General features: G+C 37.1%; 3 protein-coding genes across 10 annotated transcripts in view; 1 reads left to right on the plus strand and 2 right to left on the minus strand.

Annotated features, from left to right (window-relative positions):
• LOC102238314 (calcium/calmodulin-dependent protein kinase type II delta 2 chain) overlaps positions 1–9,198 on the minus strand; it is a 50,480-nt gene extending 41,282 nt beyond the window's left edge. For 4 of the 6 annotated variants that reach the window (XM_005805020.2, XM_023333280.1, XM_014471003.2 and 1 more), the window contains exons 1-2: positions 8,730–9,198; positions 3,340–3,434 (exon numbers count right to left, since the gene is read on the minus strand). In XM_005805020.2, coding sequence (XP_005805077.1) covers positions 3,340–3,434; positions 8,730–8,791 — 157 coding nt within the window. In that variant the 5' untranslated portion in view covers positions 8,792–9,198. The remainder of the gene's footprint in view (positions 1–3,339; positions 3,435–8,729) is intronic. The other 2 variants (XM_005805024.2, XM_023333281.1) reach the window with 1 other exon arrangement.
• A 4,125-nt stretch (positions 9,199–13,323) lies between these two features.
• LOC102217177 (interleukin-8-like) lies at positions 13,324–14,421 on the minus strand. Its single transcript, XM_005805025.2, has 4 exons — positions 14,163–14,421; positions 13,917–14,049; positions 13,726–13,812; positions 13,324–13,612 (listed from the first exon to the last, which is right to left on the minus strand). Exons 1-4 carry the CDS (start codon positions 14,227–14,229, stop codon positions 13,600–13,602), a joined length of 300 nt encoding a protein of 99 aa, XP_005805082.1. The 5' UTR covers positions 14,230–14,421; the 3' UTR covers positions 13,324–13,599.
• A 5,097-nt stretch (positions 14,422–19,518) lies between these two features.
• On the plus strand, positions 19,519–22,578 carry LOC102217432 (interleukin-8-like). 3 transcript variants are annotated; one of them, XM_023333233.1, is made up of 5 exons: positions 19,519–19,802; positions 20,537–20,597; positions 20,692–20,824; positions 20,960–21,046; positions 22,184–22,578. In XM_023333233.1, the coding sequence occupies exons 2-5, from the start codon at positions 20,543–20,545 to the stop codon at positions 22,215–22,217; spliced, it is 309 nt and encodes a 102-aa protein (XP_023189001.1). In that variant the 5' UTR covers positions 19,519–19,802; positions 20,537–20,542; the 3' UTR covers positions 22,218–22,578. The 3 variants fall into 3 exon arrangements, with proteins under 3 accessions (XP_023189001.1, XP_023189002.1, XP_005805083.1); XM_023333234.1 differs by having other exon boundaries at positions 19,519–19,777; XM_005805026.3 differs by lacking the exon at positions 19,519–19,802 and adding an exon at positions 19,826–20,454.
• The last annotated feature ends 379 nt before the right edge of the window (positions 22,579–22,957 follow it).

The following is a 22,957-nucleotide window of genomic DNA, read 5'->3' on the forward strand; positions in this document are numbered from 1 at the left end:
AGCCTTGAATCTCCCATGGCAGCTATTCGATGCGTATTTACCCAACCCTCCTCCTTGGAGCTTCAGTCTCCAACTGAGCCCCCGCCTTCAGAGCATCCCTCCCCTGCTTCTCCCTCATACAGCTCCACCAGACTAGTGGCAGAAGCAATTAGCAAACACCTGGAGGAACTGTGCATCTGTTAGGCTTATCATTCAAACTACAATGCTCCTAAGAACAGTTGTAAAATGCATCAGTGGTTGGAATGGAGAAGCATTGCTGGGATGACGTGCTGAAGTGGGAGTGTCAGAAAAGGAGGTAAAAAAAAGATGTGAGAGACCAGTTGCTGGGGTCTTTAGATCAAGGAACCCCCACCTCTTCCATTAAAATATGATTCTATTCTCTTTCCTATGAATATTTTGTTTTGTTTTGTTATTAAAAAGCACTGTGTTTCATTGTCCATGTTAAGTTGAATATTCATACATATGCTGGTAACTATTCTCTCTGAGAGTGAAATGAGTCAAGAAAGGGATCAGTTTTTAACAGGCGCTTAGGGCAGCTTTGGGTCCTAAGGTTCTGTGTTGAAGAACGTAAGCTCCGTAGAACATCGCACATCGTGTGACGCACATCAGATTTATGAATGTTGCTTTGTAATTTCAGAAAAAGGAAAGTAAAGAAAATTTACAACCACTGCATGTCTCGACATCACTGTTGTTCGAGTGTGCAACTGAGTCAGGCCAATTTCAAGACATCAGAAAGAGATATGATGTCAAGTAAAATTTCTTTAAAATTGCTTTTGATATATACAGCATTTTAATAACTGAAGGTAACAGTTACTGTTGCATTACAATGAAGTAACTATTTGCTTGGAAATTACATTAAAACACCTTTAAAAGCAACATTAATGGCAAAGTAACTAATATTTTGTATGAAATGCCAAAATTAACATCACCCCAGAAGTATGGTAAATATTGTTCTAGGGCAACGGCAAAAATAAGGATTATGAGAATTGGCAAAAACAAAGAAGCAAAAATAGAAGTTATTTAATTTCTGTCGACATGTCACTTGAAAGAAAGTGGTACATAATGTAATGGGCTTTGATTTGGTGCTCAGCATTTGTTCCTGGATAAAAGGCAGTCTCATCTTCTATAAGATCTCATGTGTTATAGTGTATATATCTGTTTTCATGATTCAAAATCCTGCAGTTTTCCAGATTCAACCTTTAAATTTGCAATCATTTTCAGATGTTTTCCAAATATAAAGTACAAACATTTTATGTAAAGCTAAAACTGTTCACAAAATACATTTTACTACCTAAGACAAACCACATATTATGAATATAAATCTCTATATTTTAGAGTTTTTTGTACCATGATTTCAAGGTAACAGGATCTTGACCTCGTTTTGTTGTGATAATGCTTTCATTTATAATCTGGAGATAAAAAAAGCTTAAGTTTTTTGTTAAGAATAAAGTTTCAACACCTCATCTTCATGATAACTCCAGCATGAGTTTTAATAACAATTTAATATTTCCCATTATCTTCACATAAAAGCTCAGGCTGACTGTTATAATACTGTGTAATATAACCATGAGGCACAATTGCCTTGAGCTTTGATGTTGAGAAAAACTGTTATCCCTAGGGAGTCATTTGTTTGGCAGCCAATGTAATTAATGCAAATTATCATTGAGGATGACACTACAATGGTCAAAAGAACATTTGTATAATTTTTATTACATTTTATTTCCACCTGTTCTTAGGATGTCATTGTCTCAATATTGAGAAATTTAAATCTTAAGCTTGTTTTTCTTGTCACACGTTTCATTATCTCATCAGGTCAATAAGATTCTCAATAATTGATTGTTCTAATTCAGACTTCAGTCTCATTACGTTAGAAAACAATAACTCAAACTTTGTTTATAATCTCATACATTATCTAAGCACAAATTCATGAGCTAATGGGTGACATATTTGTATTCCTGCTTCAGATTATTCTGTGTTGTAATGAACAATGAAACAGGGTGTAACACTCATCTTTGGACTGAAATTGCTATCTAATCGAAAAGAAAATTGGATTTTTCTAGACTGTGGGTGAAAATAGAGCATGGATAAAGATATAAGCCACAAATGATTCACCATCCTCAATTTTGCATTCTTCAAAAATGTGTAGAAATCCTGGGGTTAAGAGTAAAATAGAAATCTCTGGTTATTAACCCATATTATCATCGTCATTCCAAGTCGATGGCTTAAGCTTCATTTTTCTTTTCTGGCCTCTCTGCTCTCTGTCAATCTCAATGACAACACCCGGTAGGTCACACAAGATCCTCATTTAAATGGGGGCATCTGCATCACTTTTGCATGTGCCATTTTTGTTGACTGTGTGCAACACACTCACATACTGCGCGTGCAATTTGTTCTTTGCTCATGCAATTTAGTGTTCTTCCCTCGGAATGGTTCAAGATCAGGCCCAAAGTGTGGTCAAACACTTTGACCACACTTTGACTACAAAGTGGTCAGCTTCATCCTCATTCAGCCTGAGGAAAAAGCTAGGAAGAAAAGAGTCTTAGTTGTCTGAGTGCTCTGGTACCAGTCCATGTTTTGCACAAAAAACCAAGTGTTGGCATAAGTGGACTCTGACAGAAGAAAAGAAACCTTAGAGGCACAACACTCCACTGGTTAGTATTCACAAATAGGTTGGGTCATGGCTGTGCTTGTGCGTGCACATGTTTGAGAGTGTGTCTTTATGAGCTTGAGTATGAATATGGGTGCGTGTGGGGGTGCGTGCGTGTGTGTGTGTGTGTCCCAAGCTTGAGGCAACCAGGCCAGCGGCTACAATTACAATGACGGATGTGAAAGAACTGGGTCGGCTTCGCAAGAGATCTGCCCCTGGGACGACAAGACCAGCTAGAGCCCTGAATCAATACAGAACACATACACACATCCAAGGTTGTGTGTGACTAAATTTTGCATAGGAACTAAAGGACAAATAAGAATTACACAAATAGGAAGGAAACCAATGCACCAAAAGTGCAAAGGAGCAAAGAAATGATGACATATTACTGTTCATTGCTGTTCATTGTTTCCTTCTGAACCCAGGAAAAAAAAACTACCAACATTCAAACTCAAGGTAGATGTTTTCCTCACTGCCTACATGTCTGATTGTCTGTCTGTCTGTCTCTCAGTGACATTAACAATACCTGCACCCCCTCATGTGATCCCACTCTAACCTCAAGCCCACTCTGAGAGGGAGCATCATTCAGAGTCTATTAACACTTCACTGAGTGACAAGCAGAGAGTGTTTCTGGTATTCATGCAAAGTGTGTCCTTATTTATTTTTCTTACATAAATGTTTGTTTTTCTTACCTCTGGCAGAAAGCTTCTTGGTGTTGATGATCTTAGCAGCATACTCCTGTCCAGATGAAATCTTCACGCACCTCCTGACCACAGAGAATGCTCCCCTTTAATTAAACACAAACAAAATAAAATACGTCAGCGATGTGTCTTTGATGGAAAAAAAAAAAACTGCCCACTTGAAAAGCGTTCATGCCAATCTGACGCTCTAGGCTGAATGAAGTTTCTGTTACTGATTTTTCCATAGGCGTTTGATGGCAGAATCAAACAGTGCAGGTCAAAAAGAATGTCAAAGGAGTTCAAAGAAGAATTTGTTGCAACCAACTCAAGCAGAGAGCTAGTAGTGAGTTAGGCGACCAAAGAGAAACTATGCCAGTTAGCTTTGCTTTGATCCTTTGAACAAAGGGAAAATGTTACAATTGGGGTCTAAAAGTCACATTTTCACCATCAGAAACAATGGAAACATTCACACAAAAAGAAAAACTTCAACAATATAAAAATATACAACTAGAGAAAACAGATGGTGAGTGAAACTGGTGTGGTATGGATGCATCTCAGCCTGAAAGGCCTTACAGCTTACCAGTAGTTATCAAACTAAAAAGAACAGATTTTTTCCAGTCAGTGAACACATCACACCCGAGCAGAAACACTGAACAAATAGCAACACCTTTCAGTGTGGAAGTTTTCACTGAGGTTGGAAAATTAAAAATCATTATTTTATAGCATAGCGAGGTGTTTCATGCTTATATCAGAAAAAGTACAGAAGGCCTAAAAAGCTACTCGTTTTCTGTGGAGACATGCCTGCCATGTCTGCTGATCATTCAGGCTTTTACTTTTAAACTATTTTGGAGTTAGACTTTCTAGATAATAGAAGAGCTGAACGCATTTTTAAAAAAGTTGGTTTGTTTTATCCTTTTGAGCCTTCAAAGTTTGTCATAAAACATTCTGGATTTGGAAATGTTGGCAGAGTTAAGCTATGGATCTTTATTTTTTTTAAGGGAACATAAAAGGGACTAATGCTAACAGCAATAATTACTCATTTAAAAGTGTACAAAAGAAAGCTTATAATGACAGATACTTTGTCATTTTCTCTTAGTTTAAAAAAGTAGTAAAAACCTGTTTTACACTGCCTAAATAAATCATTTATGACTGCTTATGACAGAAAAACCAGTAACAATATAACCAGTGCTCACAAGCAGAAACGGTCGCAGTGGGCCGAGCCGTACATGAAGATTAATTTTCAAACAGACTTGTTCACTGATGACTGCTGTGCAACCCTGGATGGTCCAGATGGACGCAGTAGTGATTTGGTGGTGGATGGCCACCACTTCCTAACACGGCTGTGACATCAGCAAGGAGGTGGTGGAGTCATGCTTTGGGCCAAAATCATGGGGAGAGAATCATTGGTCGGCCCCTTCAGAGTCCATAAGGTGTAAGAATGACCTCAGCAAAGTATATGGACTTTCTTTCATGGTTCAAAAAGAAGAGCCGTACCTTCAGTAGCAAAATCACCCTCATGCATGACAATGCACCATCTCATGCTGCAAGGAATACCACTGTGTCATTAGCTGCTATGGGCACAAAAGGGGAGAAACTCTTGATGTGGTCACCATCCTCCTCTGACTTCAGCCCTATTGAAAAGCTTTGGAGTTTCCTCAAGCAGAAGATCTGAGGGTGGAATCCAGTTCATATCAAAACAGCAGCTCTGGGAAGGTATTCTGAAATCCTGCAAAGAAATTCAAGCAGAAACTTTCCACAAACTCACAAGTTCAATGGATCAATAATTGTGCAGGTGACACCAAAGAAGGGCTCCTATGTTAACATGTAACTTGGTCTGTTAAGATGTTTTTGATTGAAGTAGCTTTTGATTTTAATACATGTGACCACTTAATGCTGCACATTCAAAGAATGACCGTTTGCAATTCTTTATAATCCATAAAATGTTTAGAAAATCTGCTGTGCAGAATAATTTGGAACAGTGCATTTTGAGTTTTTTATTTTTGACAAAAAATACTGTTCTCATGGGGAGCTTTGTTCAGTAAAATTTGATTTATACTGTAATAGTTCATGACTTGAAAATTATACTGACCATCATTTGCATTGACCATTTAAGGAAATCTGAGAAAATATCACTTGCATAATAATTTGGAACACGGTGTAATAGAATTTGCTAAAAGTGTTACCAGCATGGCAAAGTCTTGCACAACTGGAGGTTGGAAACGCTCATCAGTATGTTTTACTGACTTAAATATCTCACCAGACAAGAGAAACCATAATATGATGAAGCAGCTAGTTATCGATTTTCAAAGTTAGAAGGAAACAACCTTTAAAAAGTTAAGGGGCAACAGCTACAGACAGGCTGAGGTAATAAACCTTATAGCCTGTCTGAGGTTTGTTACCCAAGGTTACATTACACTGTTGAAATCAGTAAACAGAAGTGTTATCATACTGTTGCTTAACTTGTCTGCAATGATAATAAAGCAACTGCAATAATTACTAACAGATATTAATCTACATAAAGTTGGATCTTCAGCTGACAGTAGGCATTTCGGGGATTGCCTTTGACATCAGTCAGCACAGTAACAGGTGAAAAGTGATATGTTTGTCTATCAAGTGCAGAGGTGAGCACTGCATTTCATCTCACAAATTTACTTGCCCTACAAACCTTCTGTACACTTTTTTAAAATAAGGCTCCGTATTGTTTCAGTCCTTTTTTGTTTTGGTGTCAAGGTCATTAACGAAGATCAAAAAACTAGGTCAGCTATATTTGAGGAATAGAAGGAGCACAGAGCTGCATCTGATGCAGCCTTGGAAAGATTCACCCATCTTATGACTGCTAGTCTCTGCAGTCATGGAGACACCTTTAGCATCCAATATTCCTCATGACCTGAAATCAATCCTGACCTATGATTTATTCATTTTCTGGGATCTGATAACTGAGTTTATTACAGCCATTATTTTATTTGGTGAAGGATGTGTAACAAACTAAATCAATAATTGTTGCAATGACTTGTTGATAAATGGTGATTTTAACCATTGTTTTATCTAACATAAATGAAAATTTTGCCACAAAACAACCTCTAATTTAGTACTTATTAAAGAAAAAAATCATAGCATAACCAGTTGCATGAGATTTCAAGTGAACAGATTGTTATAGGTGGATCGATAAATGGTCTGTGCTTGTACAGCACTTTATCAAGTTCAAAGGAGCCCAAAGTGCTTCACCCTACATTCATTCACGGTCGCAAGTCTGACGGATCCTCTGATCAGCATCAGCAGGCAAGACAGGTGATGAGTCTAACTCAAGAGGCAGACAGAGAGGGACTTGAACCAGCAACCCACTGATTGTGGAGCTGAACACCTACCACTGTCGCCACCATATGAAGCAGAAACTCTACAAATATATTGGCAACTGCAGCAACTTGAAAATCTATTAATGGACACCAAGCAATACTGGTGAAATCTAACATTTTGTGGGATAAAAAAGTATATAATTTTCTTTATTGACTTTTATTGAATTGGACTCAGTGTTGGCAAATACCTAATATTAACTTACTAGTATTAACTTACAATTCTTGATCTGGACATCCTGAGTACATAACTATCATATTATTGTAAGACTTGAAATTATCGATTTCCTCCGAGGTTTTAGTATGTTTTCAGCAGTACATCAATTTTATTTAGACAACATTGGCTCTTTGGATTGTAAATGTTGCTGAACCTTTAAACAAGGGAAAAACTGCTGTAACATTGAAGAAATTAGGATGACGAGCTGCAGACAGTTTTGAGAGGTCAGTTCCTCAAACAGTGAAACAGAGACTGCATTATTTTGTGTCCCTCTATTTTAGCTGGGAGTCAACTAGCTGCAGACACGTAGGACTCAAGGCTGCAGATCAGGAAGCACATGACAACAATACGTAGAGGCTCATACCTTTCAAGGAATAAAGACTTACAAGTAAGCAAGACTTTTAAAAGTGTGTACAACACATACCTGCTGTGCACAAAAGAAGCAGGCAAAATTTTGTGACTACTAGCCTAATAATGTGCTGGGTCCCATTTTGCTCCTAAAACAGCCCGGTAGAATCCTGAAGTAGTGTTCTGGTAAATGGCACCAATGTTCTTTAAGTCGGGGGAGATGTGAAGTGTGGCCTTCCAGAATCCAGACTTGTTTGTCCCACACATCCCATAGATGCTATAGATTTGATTGAGAGCTGGAGAACTTGAAGGCCACATGAAAACCTAAAAGTTGTTGCGCTCCTTAAACCAATCCTGAACCATTTTTGCTTCCTGGCTAGAACATTATGCTGGTGATAAAGGTGATACTCATGATGGTCCTGGTTCCCTGAAAGGATGACTTGCTTTTCCAATACTCCCTTGGTAGGTCGAGTCAAAGTTGAATCCAAGGGCAGGATCCAAGGATTTCCAGCCAAACCATCGACTTCCCCTCCACTGGCCTGTTCTCTTCTCCATGCCCCCTGATAACATTTGATAGATACTGACCTGTGGAGTCCTATGAACACCTTACAAGAGATGCAGTTTTGAAGACATCTGAACCAAGTCATCTAGCTTTCACAATCTGGTGCTTGTCAAACTCATTCAAATCTTCACGTAGGCTTTTCTTCCTCCTTCTAACAACCTTGAGTACAAAGTGTTTGCTTGCTTCTTAGTATATTATGCTAACTATCCGGTGTAATTGGCAGGTAATCACTGCTATGCACCTCACCTTTTAAAAGTCATAATGTTTTGCCTGATCAGTGTATGCTGGTATGTGCGGATGGCGGCCTGTGGCTCTGTCAGAGGAAAGGTGAGAGTTCCCTTGCCGGGCTCTGATAATTGACCACGGATCTATGCTTGGCTAGGGAGTGTGTCATCCCCAACTACACGAGAGCTGTCGCATTCAGTGTGTGTATTTCTGTCACGCAGGAGGGGTGATGGAGGTAGAGAAGGAGGAGTGAGTTACCATATCTCCTTGCACACACACACGCGCGCACACGCCTGATGCACTTGTCATCCTGGTTAAGCTTTTTAGCAAAGGAGTCCCGCAAATATCCAACTGCAGCATCAGCGGCTGTCCAAGAGGGAGGAAAATGACGCCACCCTGCCGAACGACATGAGCACAGAGCGCAAGCAGGGCTTCGGATGCTGGGATTAAAGCAAATAGAAAGCAATTACACTGGCCTGCGTGATGCACGCGCGCACACACACGAGAGCGCATATAGCCTCTGCATCATAGGTTAGGCTATTGGATGAACTGTCAGCGGCGCGCACACGCACAGCACACAGACTCTCCAGCATCGAAATCCGCGCGTCCCTAAAGCAGAGCGGCCTATTGCGTAACAAGCTGACATCTCGCTGAGGGTGAGAATGACAGATGATAAAAACAAAGGAACATGCGTGCTTACTTCCCCAGCTCCTCGAACAGCTGATATTCGTCGGTGAATCGCGTGCAGATCGTTAAGGCCATCCTGAAGCAGGTGCCACGGAGTGTAGCGGGGGGTGGGGTGTAGGTGTACAGAGAGGCGGATAAGGTGCACTCACAGGCTCCACAGAGTCGTCAATGCCGCTCGGTTTTGTACTGAACGTGCAAACCAAACAGAGGGATTCATGCACAGCGAAAGCGCATCAGCAGGATCTATGTCTACTGGAATCTGCGGCAAGAATGCTGCCAGCGCGCGCCCGCGCTTCAAAGGTTATTTTCCCCCGGTGTTTGGTTATTTTCTTCACATCCAGCGGCTGGTCACAGCTCGTGGACGCAGCATTTTGTGTGCATGTCGGTGTCTTCCGAGCGTGTTCGTCCTGCTGCTGAGTGTTGTCTTTATGCACACATCAGACGCCGCACTACCGCACCTACCACCAACTGTGCGCTCGGCCCCGCCCCTTTGCCTGCATCCTCTCTCAGGCCAATGGCAACGAGCAGTCTGACAAAAATAAAACACGAGGAATATGGAGGGAGTCATTTTATTTACAGCTAAATAAAATGACTCGAATCAGACATAATCAAAGCTACAAATCAGAAATAATGAAAGGCATTTTCAAACAGGCAAATTCAGAAAAGCTTTTGCCGGATTATTGCAACTAATGAGAGAAATTATGGAATATAAATGTGCAAAAGAATAGTCAGGATTCATGTCTGAGTCTGTAGTGTAAGCTTGTTAATTTTGGATGATTGGCTAAGCAAATTACCATTACATCACAATATAGCAATTGCTAACAGATAATATATTGTGGGCTTTTCTGGGAAATCTATCATTTCTGCACATAACAATAAAAGGCTAGAGACTATAATTCATAGTGTCTAATTTCTAATGCTGTTTATTTGTATTTTAGAGGTCACTGTTAAACCAGATTACAAAATCGTTGCTAGAAAGATAACTGTCAGCTGGTTTCATAAACTGAATTTGTATTATCCCGAAATTGAACCTGTCCATATAACTTGAACTGAAATTAGTGTCAGTGCAATTAAATAGAACTAAGCCATTTCTGTCCATTCTAACTGAATGTAATTATATGCTAAATGGATTTGGCGTGTCTACATTTTTCACCCAAGCCTGGCTGTATGTTTATTAGAATCCTTTAGAGGATGATGGACCTCTGCCACTCTTTGCTGTTTTGTTGTTTAAAACAGGTTTTCTTCCAGGATTGCTCTTCATTTAGCTCCATCCATCTCATTAACACTGATGCTTCCACAGCCCTGCAGTAGAAAAGCATTCTCACAGATTCTCTTCAGGATGGATTTCATCAGTTTAGTTCATCTTGTTTAATCTTATGCAATGAGGGGAAAAAAATGTTTATACATTGTGCAACTACCCAGTTTCAACTATTTGAGACTGATTGATTTAATAACCCAATAGTATATTTTACATAGCACTAAGTTCAGTACAGTGTTTTGCATGATGAAGTATCCCTGCTTCACCACACCTAACTTAAATTGCTGATTTATATTTAATTGTTGCATAGGTCTGCCTATCATTTCATCATTTTAATCAGCTGTGTTCATTTTCATTTCAGACAATAACTTAGCAGCTCTGAAAAACCTTGGGAAAATCTATTTTGATTAATGGCACACTATTACCAATATTTATAGTATATCAGCAAAACCTGGTGAAATCTAAATGTTTAATTCAGTAGTTCTATGATCTGTTCATCTTTTTAGATGGCCAATCTCACACACAGAATTTGATAAAGATGCCGTCTGACACTAGTTATATTTGCACAAGCAAGATATTCAACCCCTGTTGTGATCACAACTACTGGTCTGTTTGTGTTTGCATCTACAAGTTAATGTAGTAGAATAACTTTTAAAAAACAACCGAAATGCATAAGTAAAATAGTGAACCTCTCAGTATGGTTTTTGTGCCATTGAACCAAAAAAATAAGACACAAAGCTAAAATCTGAAACCTTGAAATCACAAAAAACATTTAGGCAGCTGTGTGAGGTTTTGTACATTTCGTAGTCCTGTTTTTAAGGATATCTCTCTGAAGGAAACCCATAAAAAATTGCCTGAAGAAGTAAAAAAATGTATAACTACCTCAAATGCTTCTGTTATAAGCAGGTTGTTTTTGATCAGACAAAAATGAGCACAACACCATACAGATGTCACAAGTTAGCTTGCCCAACTTTGGAGAAATACATCACATTATTACTTTATATCAGCTAATGTTTTTTAGCTGATATAAAAACTTCACTGTAAAAGAAAATTAATAATTCTCTGTCAACACAATTATACCTCAATTTCTGCAGGAGTTTGAAAATAGCTTAAAAATTAGCAAAAGAACATAGATTTTATAAAATAAAATTCAAAAACGATCATTTTTGAACAACTCCTATCGCTGGACCAGGAAACAAATACAAATCAGTTTAAAATTTATATTACGATATAATGTTATTTCATCTCCAACCATGGAAGTACTTTGTTATCTGAGAGCTTTTGTGTCATAATTGGTGTTTGACGATGAACCCAAATGCAGATGACTGGAGGCATAGAGTAAAGGACAGAAAATATTTAAGGAAAAGGAAATACAAAAACTTACAAAAACCACAAGAACTAGCGAAAAATACAAAATAATAAATCCATAGCTATCCAGAAACAGATGTGAGTAGCCACAAGGAGCATACAGGCAAAGGAGAGGGGCAACAAAAGGAACCAGCAAGGAGTGGCTGAAAAAGAGAAGCTTATGCACTAGGAGGTTGATTGCTGAAACAAAGGACCAGGCTGATTGGCGAACTGAACGCAGGTGTGAGGGGAGAGAAGAGAAAGACAGACTGAGGAGAAAGAGAAAGAGAGAGAGAGAGAAGCACAGGGGACTAGAAAATAAATCTAGCACTAAAGAATAATAGACACAAGATATAATTAAACTAGAGCAACGAAGAATAACTAGAAGAAGTAAACATGACTAAAACCACTAAGAAGAACTGAGCTAAAGTGAAGCTAAAACAAGACTAATCTAATAAAAATAATAAATAACACAGAATAATAATGAAACTAAAATAATTAGGAAAGGACTGAACTGAAGTAAAACAAAATCATAGTTGATTAAATACAAGAGGAACTAAGAAACACAGAAACAAACAAAACCCAACTAAACAGCCCAAGATCATAATATTTTGATTAGATTTGTCATTTATGGTGTTCTATGTATGCTTTATTCTTATTTTTTTTATATTCCTAGCATGATTATTACAGGGTTTTTTTCCTGTATACCCATTCTAGCTATTTTCCCACAGTCGCTCTAGTTAGAACATGTCGTCTTTCTCACCAGTATAACAGGTGGACATTCCCATGAAGGGTTTTGTTGTATTTATTATTAAACAGATGAAAAATGTGCCTCAGGGATTTGGGAGTTGAACCCAAGGATGAACTTGACTTGTGGATGTCCACAGTTCTCTTCCTTATATCATGTCTCGTGGATTTCTCTTGATTTTTCCTTGCTGTCAGACAAGAATGCGGTCTGTTTGATTGTGTGCCCTTAAAACATTCACAGTTGGGCCTTCATTTAGTTCAAATTAGTTATAGATGAACTTATAAGAAAAGCCATGTAAATTTCTGAATTTCAGAGAAAATTATATATTTAGGCAATTTCATCTGTTTAGCAAATTAGTTTGGTAAACCTAACTGTCCTAAAACAGCAACAGTTTAGTCTGGGTTAATTTCAAATGTTGAGAATAAAACAGTTATGCATCTTTTTGTATAGTGTTTGTAAATATCGGGTTTCAATTGTCCACCATGGATGAATATGTGGGAAACCACATACTTACTGTGACGTACAGTTCATGAACTTTGATTTTGTTCTACTTCTCCAAATATGGGAATCTTGGTGGAGTATGCACTTGGAGATTTTAAATGAAAATCTGTTGGCTTGTTTTAGAAAACCAAATAAAAAAGGGTCAGCAGTGGGTCTTTTGACAGGATAATAACCCAAAGGTTATAGCCAACTCAAAAAAACCAAATAGTTTGTCAACCAGAACAACTGAAAAAAATATGTTTATACTCGTTCTTGGTGGTGAGTTGAAGTGAAAAGAGCATCAGGACTCTGGAGAATTGAGACTCCCGGTTCTCAGTTTCTGTACTCCAACTTTCAAATACAAAATGAGAAAACTAAGTGCTGGCAAAACGGGGTTGTACAGTAAATATTAACAGATGGCTCACCAATATGTAGTATGTACAATTTAGCATAAAACAAATACATGTACTACTAGAAACAGATTTTTTTTTCAAACTTTTCATAATTTACTTATCCTGACTAGGGATAGCTATGATATCTTGGATATTTTCAACATGTAGGAAAATACTTCTAATACATGTAGAAATAACTTCTATTCTTACTAAAAGTTAGAATTTGTTTCGGATGCAAGAGTCTGACAAGCCCACAACCAAGACAGAATGCACTGACTCATGCATACTGCAGGTGGCACACTTGTTTGATATTTGCCACACAGCTTCACACTGAAGGATATTCGAAAGAAATACATGTAAAATATTTCCATTTAAGATATTTATTTAAAATTTTAAATAAGATTTCCAATTTATAAATACATAGATAAATAAATAGAAATAAAAACAATAGTGCAATCTTCCGAACTTTCTATGTACATAAAGCATAAAGCATACAAAGAGGGGGTGGTAAGTTAATAAACAGAGTGTTTGATGCAAACAATTTGAGGACAAAGATGCTGTAGTTTTCAGCATCAGGTGAATCAAAGTTTAGTGACCCATCGTCAGACCAGGCCAATCCTTTTGATTCTTTGAAGTCGCTGCCTTTATTCACTTCTCCTCATCGTTTCTTGCTGCAGAGAAGAAGAATCAGAAAAAAACTATAAATACTTTGTGGTTTGAACTCTAGGCTTTAAAATTGTACATCTGTATATTATATTACGGAAAGGTTCAAGCTAAATCTTACTTTGACATGATCCTCTGAATTATTTTCTTCACCCACAGAGCCTCAGGGTCCAGGCAAACTTCTTGGCCATTCTTTTTTAGAGTGGCACTGCAACACAAAGTGAAAACAATGAGTTTTCATATACCAATGCAATTACAACGATAAAAATCATCATCAACATCATCAGAATGAGGCAGGAAATTGGTTCTTACATGATCTCAGTCTCCTCGCAGTGAGAGTTGGCAGGAATCAGCTCCACTTTCTCTATGTGGCGCCCTATGGGTCTGCTCTCAGTCTGGATGCAGCGGCAGTGCAGCTCCACTCCTAAGCTTCTCAGGCTCATTCCTGTGTGGAGATTACAAATTAATATGGTCATAAAGTCCAGATAAATCCCAGTCCACATAAGCAAAACTGCCAACGGAGTTATAGTTTTATGAACTAAAAAAACTGAGGCTTACCTTCGCTGATGGTGGGGAAGGTCAAGAAGATTAAGACGGAGAGGGTAATAATGCTGCTTTTCTTCATTTTGGCTTCAAAAAAGTCTGTAACTAATTCACTTGTGAGAAGAGATAAGAACTTTCTAATAAATATTTCTTGACAACAAAAAGATTTCTTCTATTCTGCAACAGACGTCTTTCTCTCTGTTCCTCTTGTCCTCTGCTCTTCCAGGTTTTGCTGCTTTCTCCAGCTGCTGTTTGAATCTGGCGGAGAGAAGTCCCAGCTTTTATTCTCAGTCGTGGAAGTGACTCACTTCCCCATGCCAGAGTGTTGTGCAAGACAGGAATCACAGAGTGGGAATTTACGCTGCTTCATTTCACTGTCTCTCATTCAGACCTGTCACAAGGAAAAACACAGACTGTAATAACTGAGTAATGCATAACTGCTTTTTTACATATGTCTATTGTTTTGTTAGCATATTGTACCTGTGCACTGACAAATTGTGTGTATTAGAGTACAATTTATAATTGTTTGGTAGATGATAGATAATTAAAAGAATTATACTTATAGCATGTGGATTAATGGGGGTGAATGATAACTATCTGCATATCTGCTGGCCTGCTGGCGTATCTATTATTCCCACTGTCATATCACTTAAATCTTCAGACTGTGTAAACACATGTCTTCGACTGAGTACCTGCAGCACCTGAATACCAAAGAGAATACGGAGAGGGAAATCATTTTGGCCGTTATAAACCGTTGAAATTTTTGTGTCCCTACAAGCATGATTTTGCAAGAAGATTAACAGACTTATCATCAGTGAATTCATCAAACTTTGAATTCCTTGTGCTTGACACTTTTAAAACAACACCAGGCTGTAAGCCAGAAACTTTCATGTGAATAAAGCCTGAGACTAATTCAACAGGCTCCGACCCGTCTGTCCCGGCGTCACTGCATCTACTTACTAAACAGTCTTGGGTAACTTGGGGTCAAGGGATGATGTCTTCTGGTATTGACACAATAATTTATCATTTATTACTGTACTCTGAGTTACTTCCAAGGTATGATATGCTTATGTTTGTGACTTCAGTGCCTTTCCACTATATTCCGTCCAAAGCTTTTTCTTATTTTCCTACATTGCAACCACAATCCTCAGTCCACTAAGCCTACACAAACAAATGGAAAACTGAGAAGTGTGCTTTTTAAAAATACATATTAAAATTGTTGACACATATATTTTCAGTTGTCTTTAATCTTATGTCCCTTAATAAAATTCAATGTGACCATCTGCTTTGAAAAACAGCAAGTTGTGGAGAAGTTCAAAGTGTGGTTTATTCTCATAAATCAATATACAACACAGAGCCTTGTTCAATCAATCCAAAAATGAAAATGGCATGATCCCTTACTTGTCTACGCTTAAACCAAATTAAGAATCTGCAACAAAACTTTAACATTGCTTTTTAAAGACCCTCTCCAATCTTTCTGAACTTGAGCTACCTTACAAAGATAAACCTCAGTCTCAAAAAAGACTTACAGGTACAGTTACAATAAAGGGTTGTCTTCTGCATCGTACTGTGTAAGGGACTGCCACTCTTTCACTCTTTTTAGATTTTAAAAAATGAAAACCACAATCATGTCCTACTTTGCGTTGCATTGGTCCGTTATATAAAATATAGATAGACTACAATTTATACTTGTAGTGTGATAAACTGTGAAAAAGGCAACTGAGTGTGAATATGCATTTGCATATGTGTGTTGTTTACATTTTATTTTCTTGTAAATAGGAATTAAATATATCTGAAAAAGAAAGGAAAATAATTTTTCATCCTACATCTCTATCTTTGGTCAGCTTTGACTTTATTACACGGAAATGAAAAATGGATATGGTTCAAACATGCGGTTAAAAGTGAAAGTGATATGGTTAAAAGTGAAACATGTGATGAACACTGGAAAGTTATTTGATTTTCAGCATTTTGTCCGTTGCAGTTGACATTACATCATGTTCATCAGGTGAGTTAAAAGCAGCATGTGACCAGCATGAGACAGAATGAGACACATGTTCATTTTCACTGCTTCCTTTAAAAATCAGCTCCATTTCTGGTGAATTTTCCAAAATCAGGTTATTATTAAAATGTATGTATAAAAATATTCAGGTTGATACCAAGTTTCTTTAGCACAAAACATTCTTTTAAATTATATTAACAATATTTCTTATTGCATCATCATTCAGGATTTACACACACACACCAATACACACACACACACACACATGTACCAAATGGGGGAAATAGACTTGACACCCACATGTGATCACACAGGAAGTAAGAAAAAATTTATCTTCAAGCACTGTTTGCAGAAATGGGATATTCCTAAATTACGCCTCAGCAAAAGCCATTAACAGGTCAGTATCTTATTGTACTGCTAATGGATGTGATGTGTTGGAAGGAATACCTTTTAAAAAATACACAAAAAGAATAAATCTTTTCACTCTGCATCCAGTATCATGAAACAAGTTTTTCATATTTTCATAATTAGACCTTCTGGGAGACAACAATGATGCTTCATTCCTCCTGAAACAAATATGTAAATACATCTTCATATTTGGATGACTTTACTGCCAAGTCTCTTTGAATCATGAACTCTGAAATTAACTGAGGAAAGTGAGAGCTTTTTGTGGCTTCCTGGAGGAGTTGATGATGCATTTGTGGAGTAATTCTGGTAGACCTTTCAGCTCTGGGAAGAGGACATGGGCACCACTGCTGTACGCCGGCTGTAATTGTGAATAATATTGTGGTTCATGGCAGTCACTATGCTTTAGAAATTTCATTGTGAGTCAGTGACTTTTTCGCATCTGTTCTTGTACAACAAGTAAGTGATTTCTTCATTTTTCTAGTATAGCATGGATCAAATGTGGATGTGGTAAGTGGGTTTCAACACAGCTTTCCAAAATCATGTTTAATCAAAGATATTTCAACAAGGGGTGAATGATTTAATTGAACAATTAAATCTGTTGGGTAGAAATGTGTGCAGGAAGTATTTATGTTAAAACCAAACTTTGTAAAAAAAAAAAAAAAAGCCTAGAAACTTTTCATCATTATAAAAAGGAGAACAAAAACATCAGCGTCTTCCAAAATAATATCTAATTCAAACTAAGTTACAACAAAACAGAGACAACTTTCACTACATTTTTGAAACTTGCCAATATTTCCATCCATGCGATTAATTTATTTAACTGGATCAAGATGGCCCTCTGTGAAAATCTTTCCCAGGCCTCTTCTAGGTAAAAACTTTTCATTCTGACACAGGATCCCAGAGCACTATGATTTGCAGATTTGTTTTCAGTTTCAACTTAATCAAGGAGCTTCTTTGTGTGCTTGTTTAGCAAGATTTGTAGATAATCAGAAGATTATACTAAAGAGTATTCAAGTTGTATTTTTTGTTCTTCTTCTGCTTGTTATAGACTTGGCACACGTAATCTAAAATGTGCATTTATTCCTACTGTAGGTAAAGCCTTGAGATTTATTTATTTATTCATTTATTTATTATGTTGTGAAAATTTATACATGCAGAAGAAATCTGACTGGTACCAGACATTTTTGTAATCAGATTAACATTATAGAAAGACAACAAATGCTGCAAAGCCTTCCTTGACATGGCAAAAAAAATAGTATTGTAATATACCAAAAATATTGATGCCCCTTGAATTTTTACACATTTCGACAATGATGTATCACAAATTATAATTTATCTCATAAAGGCTTAGTTAGATATGCTAACTCATTGTAATGATAAATGGGTAAATAGGAATTTATGCATAGTTTTACACTTTCTATTAGAATATTGTGAAAAGTACAGCATGTTTTGGTAAACTGAACTTCAACTCTTAATTAGATAAGAACAGCTGAGAAGCAGTAAAGAGAAAAGGTCAACACAGCCTCCTGCTCTGCTCTGAAGGCACACAGGGTCAAGCTGCAGACACTTCTTATCCCTCCCCCAACAGTAAAACATTCCTTTCTCTCACAGTTGTGGATGTACCATCAATTCCTCTAGTATGTAGTGTGCTGATACAAGCTTTTCCATAAAGGATTTCCTTACCCTCACATCTTCTACAAAACACAGGTCAGTAAAGGGACAGATGTCCAAGATAAAGAGTGCACATCATCTCACATTCATCATCCTGTTTTCCTATTATTCTTTTCTTTATCGGCCGTTTCCTGCTCACACAAAGGTGTGGACACTATCAATCAATCAATGAACCAAGTTTGTTTGCATAGCACATTTCAGCAACAAGACAGTTCTAAGTACTTTACTTCATAAAAACACAAATAAAAAGTCATAAAAACATCATACAGTCTGCAACTGAGAAACCAGTAACAATCACTATGTTGATCAATGTTCCAGTGATTATAGGTCAGAAGCAACTCTAAACAGGCAGGGGTTTAGTCTTGATTTAAAGGAATTTAATGTTTCAGCAGTTTTGCAGTTTCCTGGAAGTTTGTTACAGATTTGTGGTGCATAGAAGCTGAATGCTGCCTTTCTAGGTTTGGTTCTGGTTCTGGGGATGCAGAACAGGCCAGAACCAGAAGACCTGAGAGGTCTGGAAGGTTGAAACAACCACAGCAGATCGATGATTTATAAACTAAAAACAGAATTTTATGGTCAATTAGTCCTTCAAATTCTCACAACAGGTCTGAATTTGCATTAAGAAGCCTTTACAGTCATTCACCTGAATAAAATTGGGTGCAACCAGTTCAGCCAAGTCAAAAGTGCACTACTTAATCACACTGAATCCCACCATTCTGTATTGGCCTTGGTGTTTTCTTAGAAAATATTTATTTAAAAACAAAATGTATCATGAAGACCAGGGCACAGCAGGTAGGTCAGGGATGTGGAGAAGTTAAAAGCAGCGTTAGATCAAGAAAACAAGATCTATGCCTTTGAACATGTCACATAGAAATGCTAAATCCAACATCTCACTGGGGCAAAATATAAAATTATGCCACTCTTTTCAGCTTTTTGTGCAAAAAATGTTACAAATGTTACAAACCACTTATTATTGTTCTTCCACTCAACACTATTGCACTACTTTGTTTTGGTCTATCACTTTAAATACCAAAGAAGTTTGTATTAATTTGATAAAATGTAAAAAGGTTTGCAAGGAAATGCTTGAGTATAGTGGATATACCTCGTACACTTATATGTCTCTATCTTCTTAGGCAAACTGGTTTTTTACGCCGTTACTGTTGCCTTGTCACATAGATTTGCAAATGAATGCAAAGCCTAATATAAAATGTGCACAAACAAGAGCTGGGAAAATCAGGAATGAGTCATCAGCTTATCATCACGTCTTGTTTTCTCTCTCTTTGTTTCTGTGTGTGTGCAATGTTGTAAGTATGTTTTGTCTTTCACGTGTCAGTTTTTTTGCAGTATGTTTACAATAGCTTAAATTCAGCTGGAGCACGGGAGTGACTGGGGTTAATATAAATCCTTTAAACACGAGGAAGTGATACTCGACTGAAAGCAGAAGACGAGCGTGTGGGAATTCCTGGAAATCTGGAGGAGTTTATGAAATAACCCACGGCAGGCGAAGAGCAAAGGAGGAGATAAGACATGGAGTTTTACTGACCCGTGTTCGGCAAGTGGACAAATCTTGGATTCAGGTCAAATTTCTGTGGGTGGGAGACCAAACAGCATGCATATGTGCTTGAATGTTAACTGTCATGTCTGGACATGCATGCTGTCTTATTGTGACATAGCACTGTTAAGATAAAAGAGATATTATATGCAGGAGCCAGAATTTAGATAGATGTCTGCATAACAATAGCTTGGGTTCGCATGTAGTTTAACCAAAGCGACATTTACATAAACATAAATATATCTGGAGTCTCCTGAATCCAAACAATGTAAGATGTTGCAATACAGCTGCAGGGGAACAGTTGCTTCAGAGCTGATTTGTTCCAGATAGTTTACCACTAAGAACTCATACATGCAACAGCAATGACTTGGTTTAAATTGGAAAATTATTTTTTTGTGAAATGAAATTATACATTTAAAAGTGTTCCTTCTGTGCTAAACTTTGCTGTCAAAATCTTGAAACCAAACACAGACTGACCGCCACACAGCTTGAGCTCATTTAAAAGGAACCAAACTGTCAAATGCTGAAAATTTATTCCAGACGACTCTTGTTTGACCTGCAGTAAAAAAGAAAAACTCCCCTCTTCTCTTAAAAGAGCGGAGGAGGCACTTATAAAAAAATAATCAAGTGTCTGCAGAGCAGTCTTGCAACACACTCTACTGCTGGAAAGGGAACAGGCAAGCTTTTCATTTCACTGTCCTTGCATTTATGGGAGCCACATTAAGGATTAGATTTTAAACTTTTAAATTCACTCTCCAGGCAGATATGTCTCTGAGCACTGTTGTTGTGGCCATCCTGGTTTTCCTGACCATACATGAAGGTGAGTCCATCTGTCAAATACATGTTTGTATCCATGTCAGCGATTTTCTTGTGTAAAGATATTGACTTTCTGACTTTATCTTCTAAAACTTCAGGTAGTGTTGTGGGAAATCAAGTGGTGAATCTGCGCTGTCGTTGCATTACCAAGGAAAGAAAGCCCATTGGCCGTCGCATAGTGGCATTGGAGGTGCATCCTGTGAGCTCCCACTGTGCAGAAATTCAAATCATGTGAGTAATTCAGGAAAAGTTGCTCTGCACACTTGCTGAAGCAATTGGCAGTATTTTTATGGGTCTTTTTGAAAGCAAAAGTCCTCTCAAGGTACTTTAGTTTTTGATGTCTTGGATGTGTCTTTGATCCCACAGAGCAACTCTTAAGATGGAAAAGCGAAAGGTTTGCCTGGATCCAAAAGCTCCATGGGTCCAAAAGTTGCTAAAGAACAGGCGTGCAAGGTAAGTGAGCTCACTCTGAACAGAAACAATAGTCCTCTGAAGTGTTTATACCACTGGCAAAAAGTCAGGTTTTTGATTTTTAAAAAGTAGACCATGACAAATCAATTCAAATAAATCTTCCATCTTGAATGTGATATTTATTGCAGAGTTTAATTGGAAAACAATTTCAGTAACTCGATTCGGTAAGTTAAATACATCATATTTAAATAAATATATGAATCATAGTTTTATACATATAGTAATTATGATGATTATGATGAAAAATATATAATATCCAATAAATGAAAACATTTTTTCGGGATTGATGAAAGATAAGTTTAATGCCTGATGAAATGTTGTTCTCATCAAAAGGTATTTTTAATCTGCCAAACAAGCCTAATCAAAACACAAATTTTAATTCATTGACTGTAAGTTTGGGGAACCTTTACAGAGTCGGCTAACACTGGCAAGTTAAAATGATTCCTGCCAAAGAAGACTGAGAAAATTTATTTATTTTAAACTGACTTAATAGTATTTAGGATGCACAATTATGTAACCACATCATTACAGTTTTTATTTTTAGTGATTTCTTTCCTGGATAAAGATTTCCTAGTTTTCACTTGAACTGTACAGGATGCATGTTAAATAAAAGGGGACAAATATTTGAAATGATTTATCATGAACCCGTGATTTTTCTTTTTTTTTCTTTCTTTCTTTTTTTTACATCACAGAAACATGGACTTTAACAGAAATGTGTAAAGTTTTGAGATACTCAGTTTGAGAACAGAGTTGTTGTTTTAAGGCAATCATTAAAAGGGACTGAGTGGAGAATAGGCATTTGAACCTGCCGTATGAGAAACAGGCTACAACAGAACAGTTATATGACACCTAAGTCTTAGCTGCATGGCAGCGCCAGTTTTTTATGAGTTACCTATTCATGCTTAGTCACAGATTTGAGTAGCGTATGATAACAGAGAACATGTACGTAGTTTGTAACTTTAACATTTCCGGTAAGTTGCAATCACTGCCAGATGAATAAAGCTTGAGCCACATTCCTACATAATTATCATTACAAATTATTTGTAATAATATGTGTGTCACATGGATAGTTTTTGAGGTGACAATACTTATAAAATATAATAATTTCTTTCTTTATAGGCAGAAAGTCCAAGAACAAACCCCCAAAGCATAGATTTTCATCATGGAAGCTTTGAATGTAAACAGGTACAAAGTTTGCTGTCTGCAAGAACTGACAGGCCGGAGAATGGATACCGGGAAAAGAAAATCTTTTCCAAGAAAGTATTACATGTCATTAACAGCGTCTTGTAACTTTAGAAAGCTATTCTGTAAATAATTAACATAATTCTAATGTGAGTCATGTATAAAGAATTCATTTCAAAAATCAAACTTGTTCATGTGTAAAGTCCTTTTCCTCTTCATATTTTTTTCTTCTGAACTTAGTTTCTATTTTTGATACGTTGTGTAAATGTTGAATTTTTCCCATCACATGTATCGAAAGAATAATTGTGAATAAACAGATTTTTTTACCCTAATATCAAGCTATGGTTTTTTATTGAAACATCTTGGAAATGTTTTTTGAAAAATATATAAAAACATGTACATTTTTAAATGCTCTTGTGCAAGTACATAAATTCAGCAATATCAATTGTAAAGATCTGCATTAAAGTGACAACTCTGCAGCCACAGTTTGAGCTAGAACTGCTTTAAATACAGTAGACAATTTTTCAAGTGCGGTTCTGTTAAGAGGTTAGAAGAATCAAATATTTTACAGAAGAAAATGGTCTTTATTTAGCATAAATCTGGATTAGTATGTCCTGAAACCTGATTGAACATAAGACTATTCCAAAAAGGGCCAAAGCCAAAACAGGCTTTTAACATATTAACTTCAGAAGATCTAGAAACCAACCTTAT

The sequence above is a fragment of the Xiphophorus maculatus genome, chromosome 5 (genome assembly GCF_002775205.1).
Source record: "Xiphophorus maculatus strain JP 163 A chromosome 5, X_maculatus-5.0-male, whole genome shotgun sequence".
Classification (NCBI taxonomy): domain Eukaryota; kingdom Metazoa; phylum Chordata; class Actinopteri; order Cyprinodontiformes; family Poeciliidae; genus Xiphophorus; species Xiphophorus maculatus.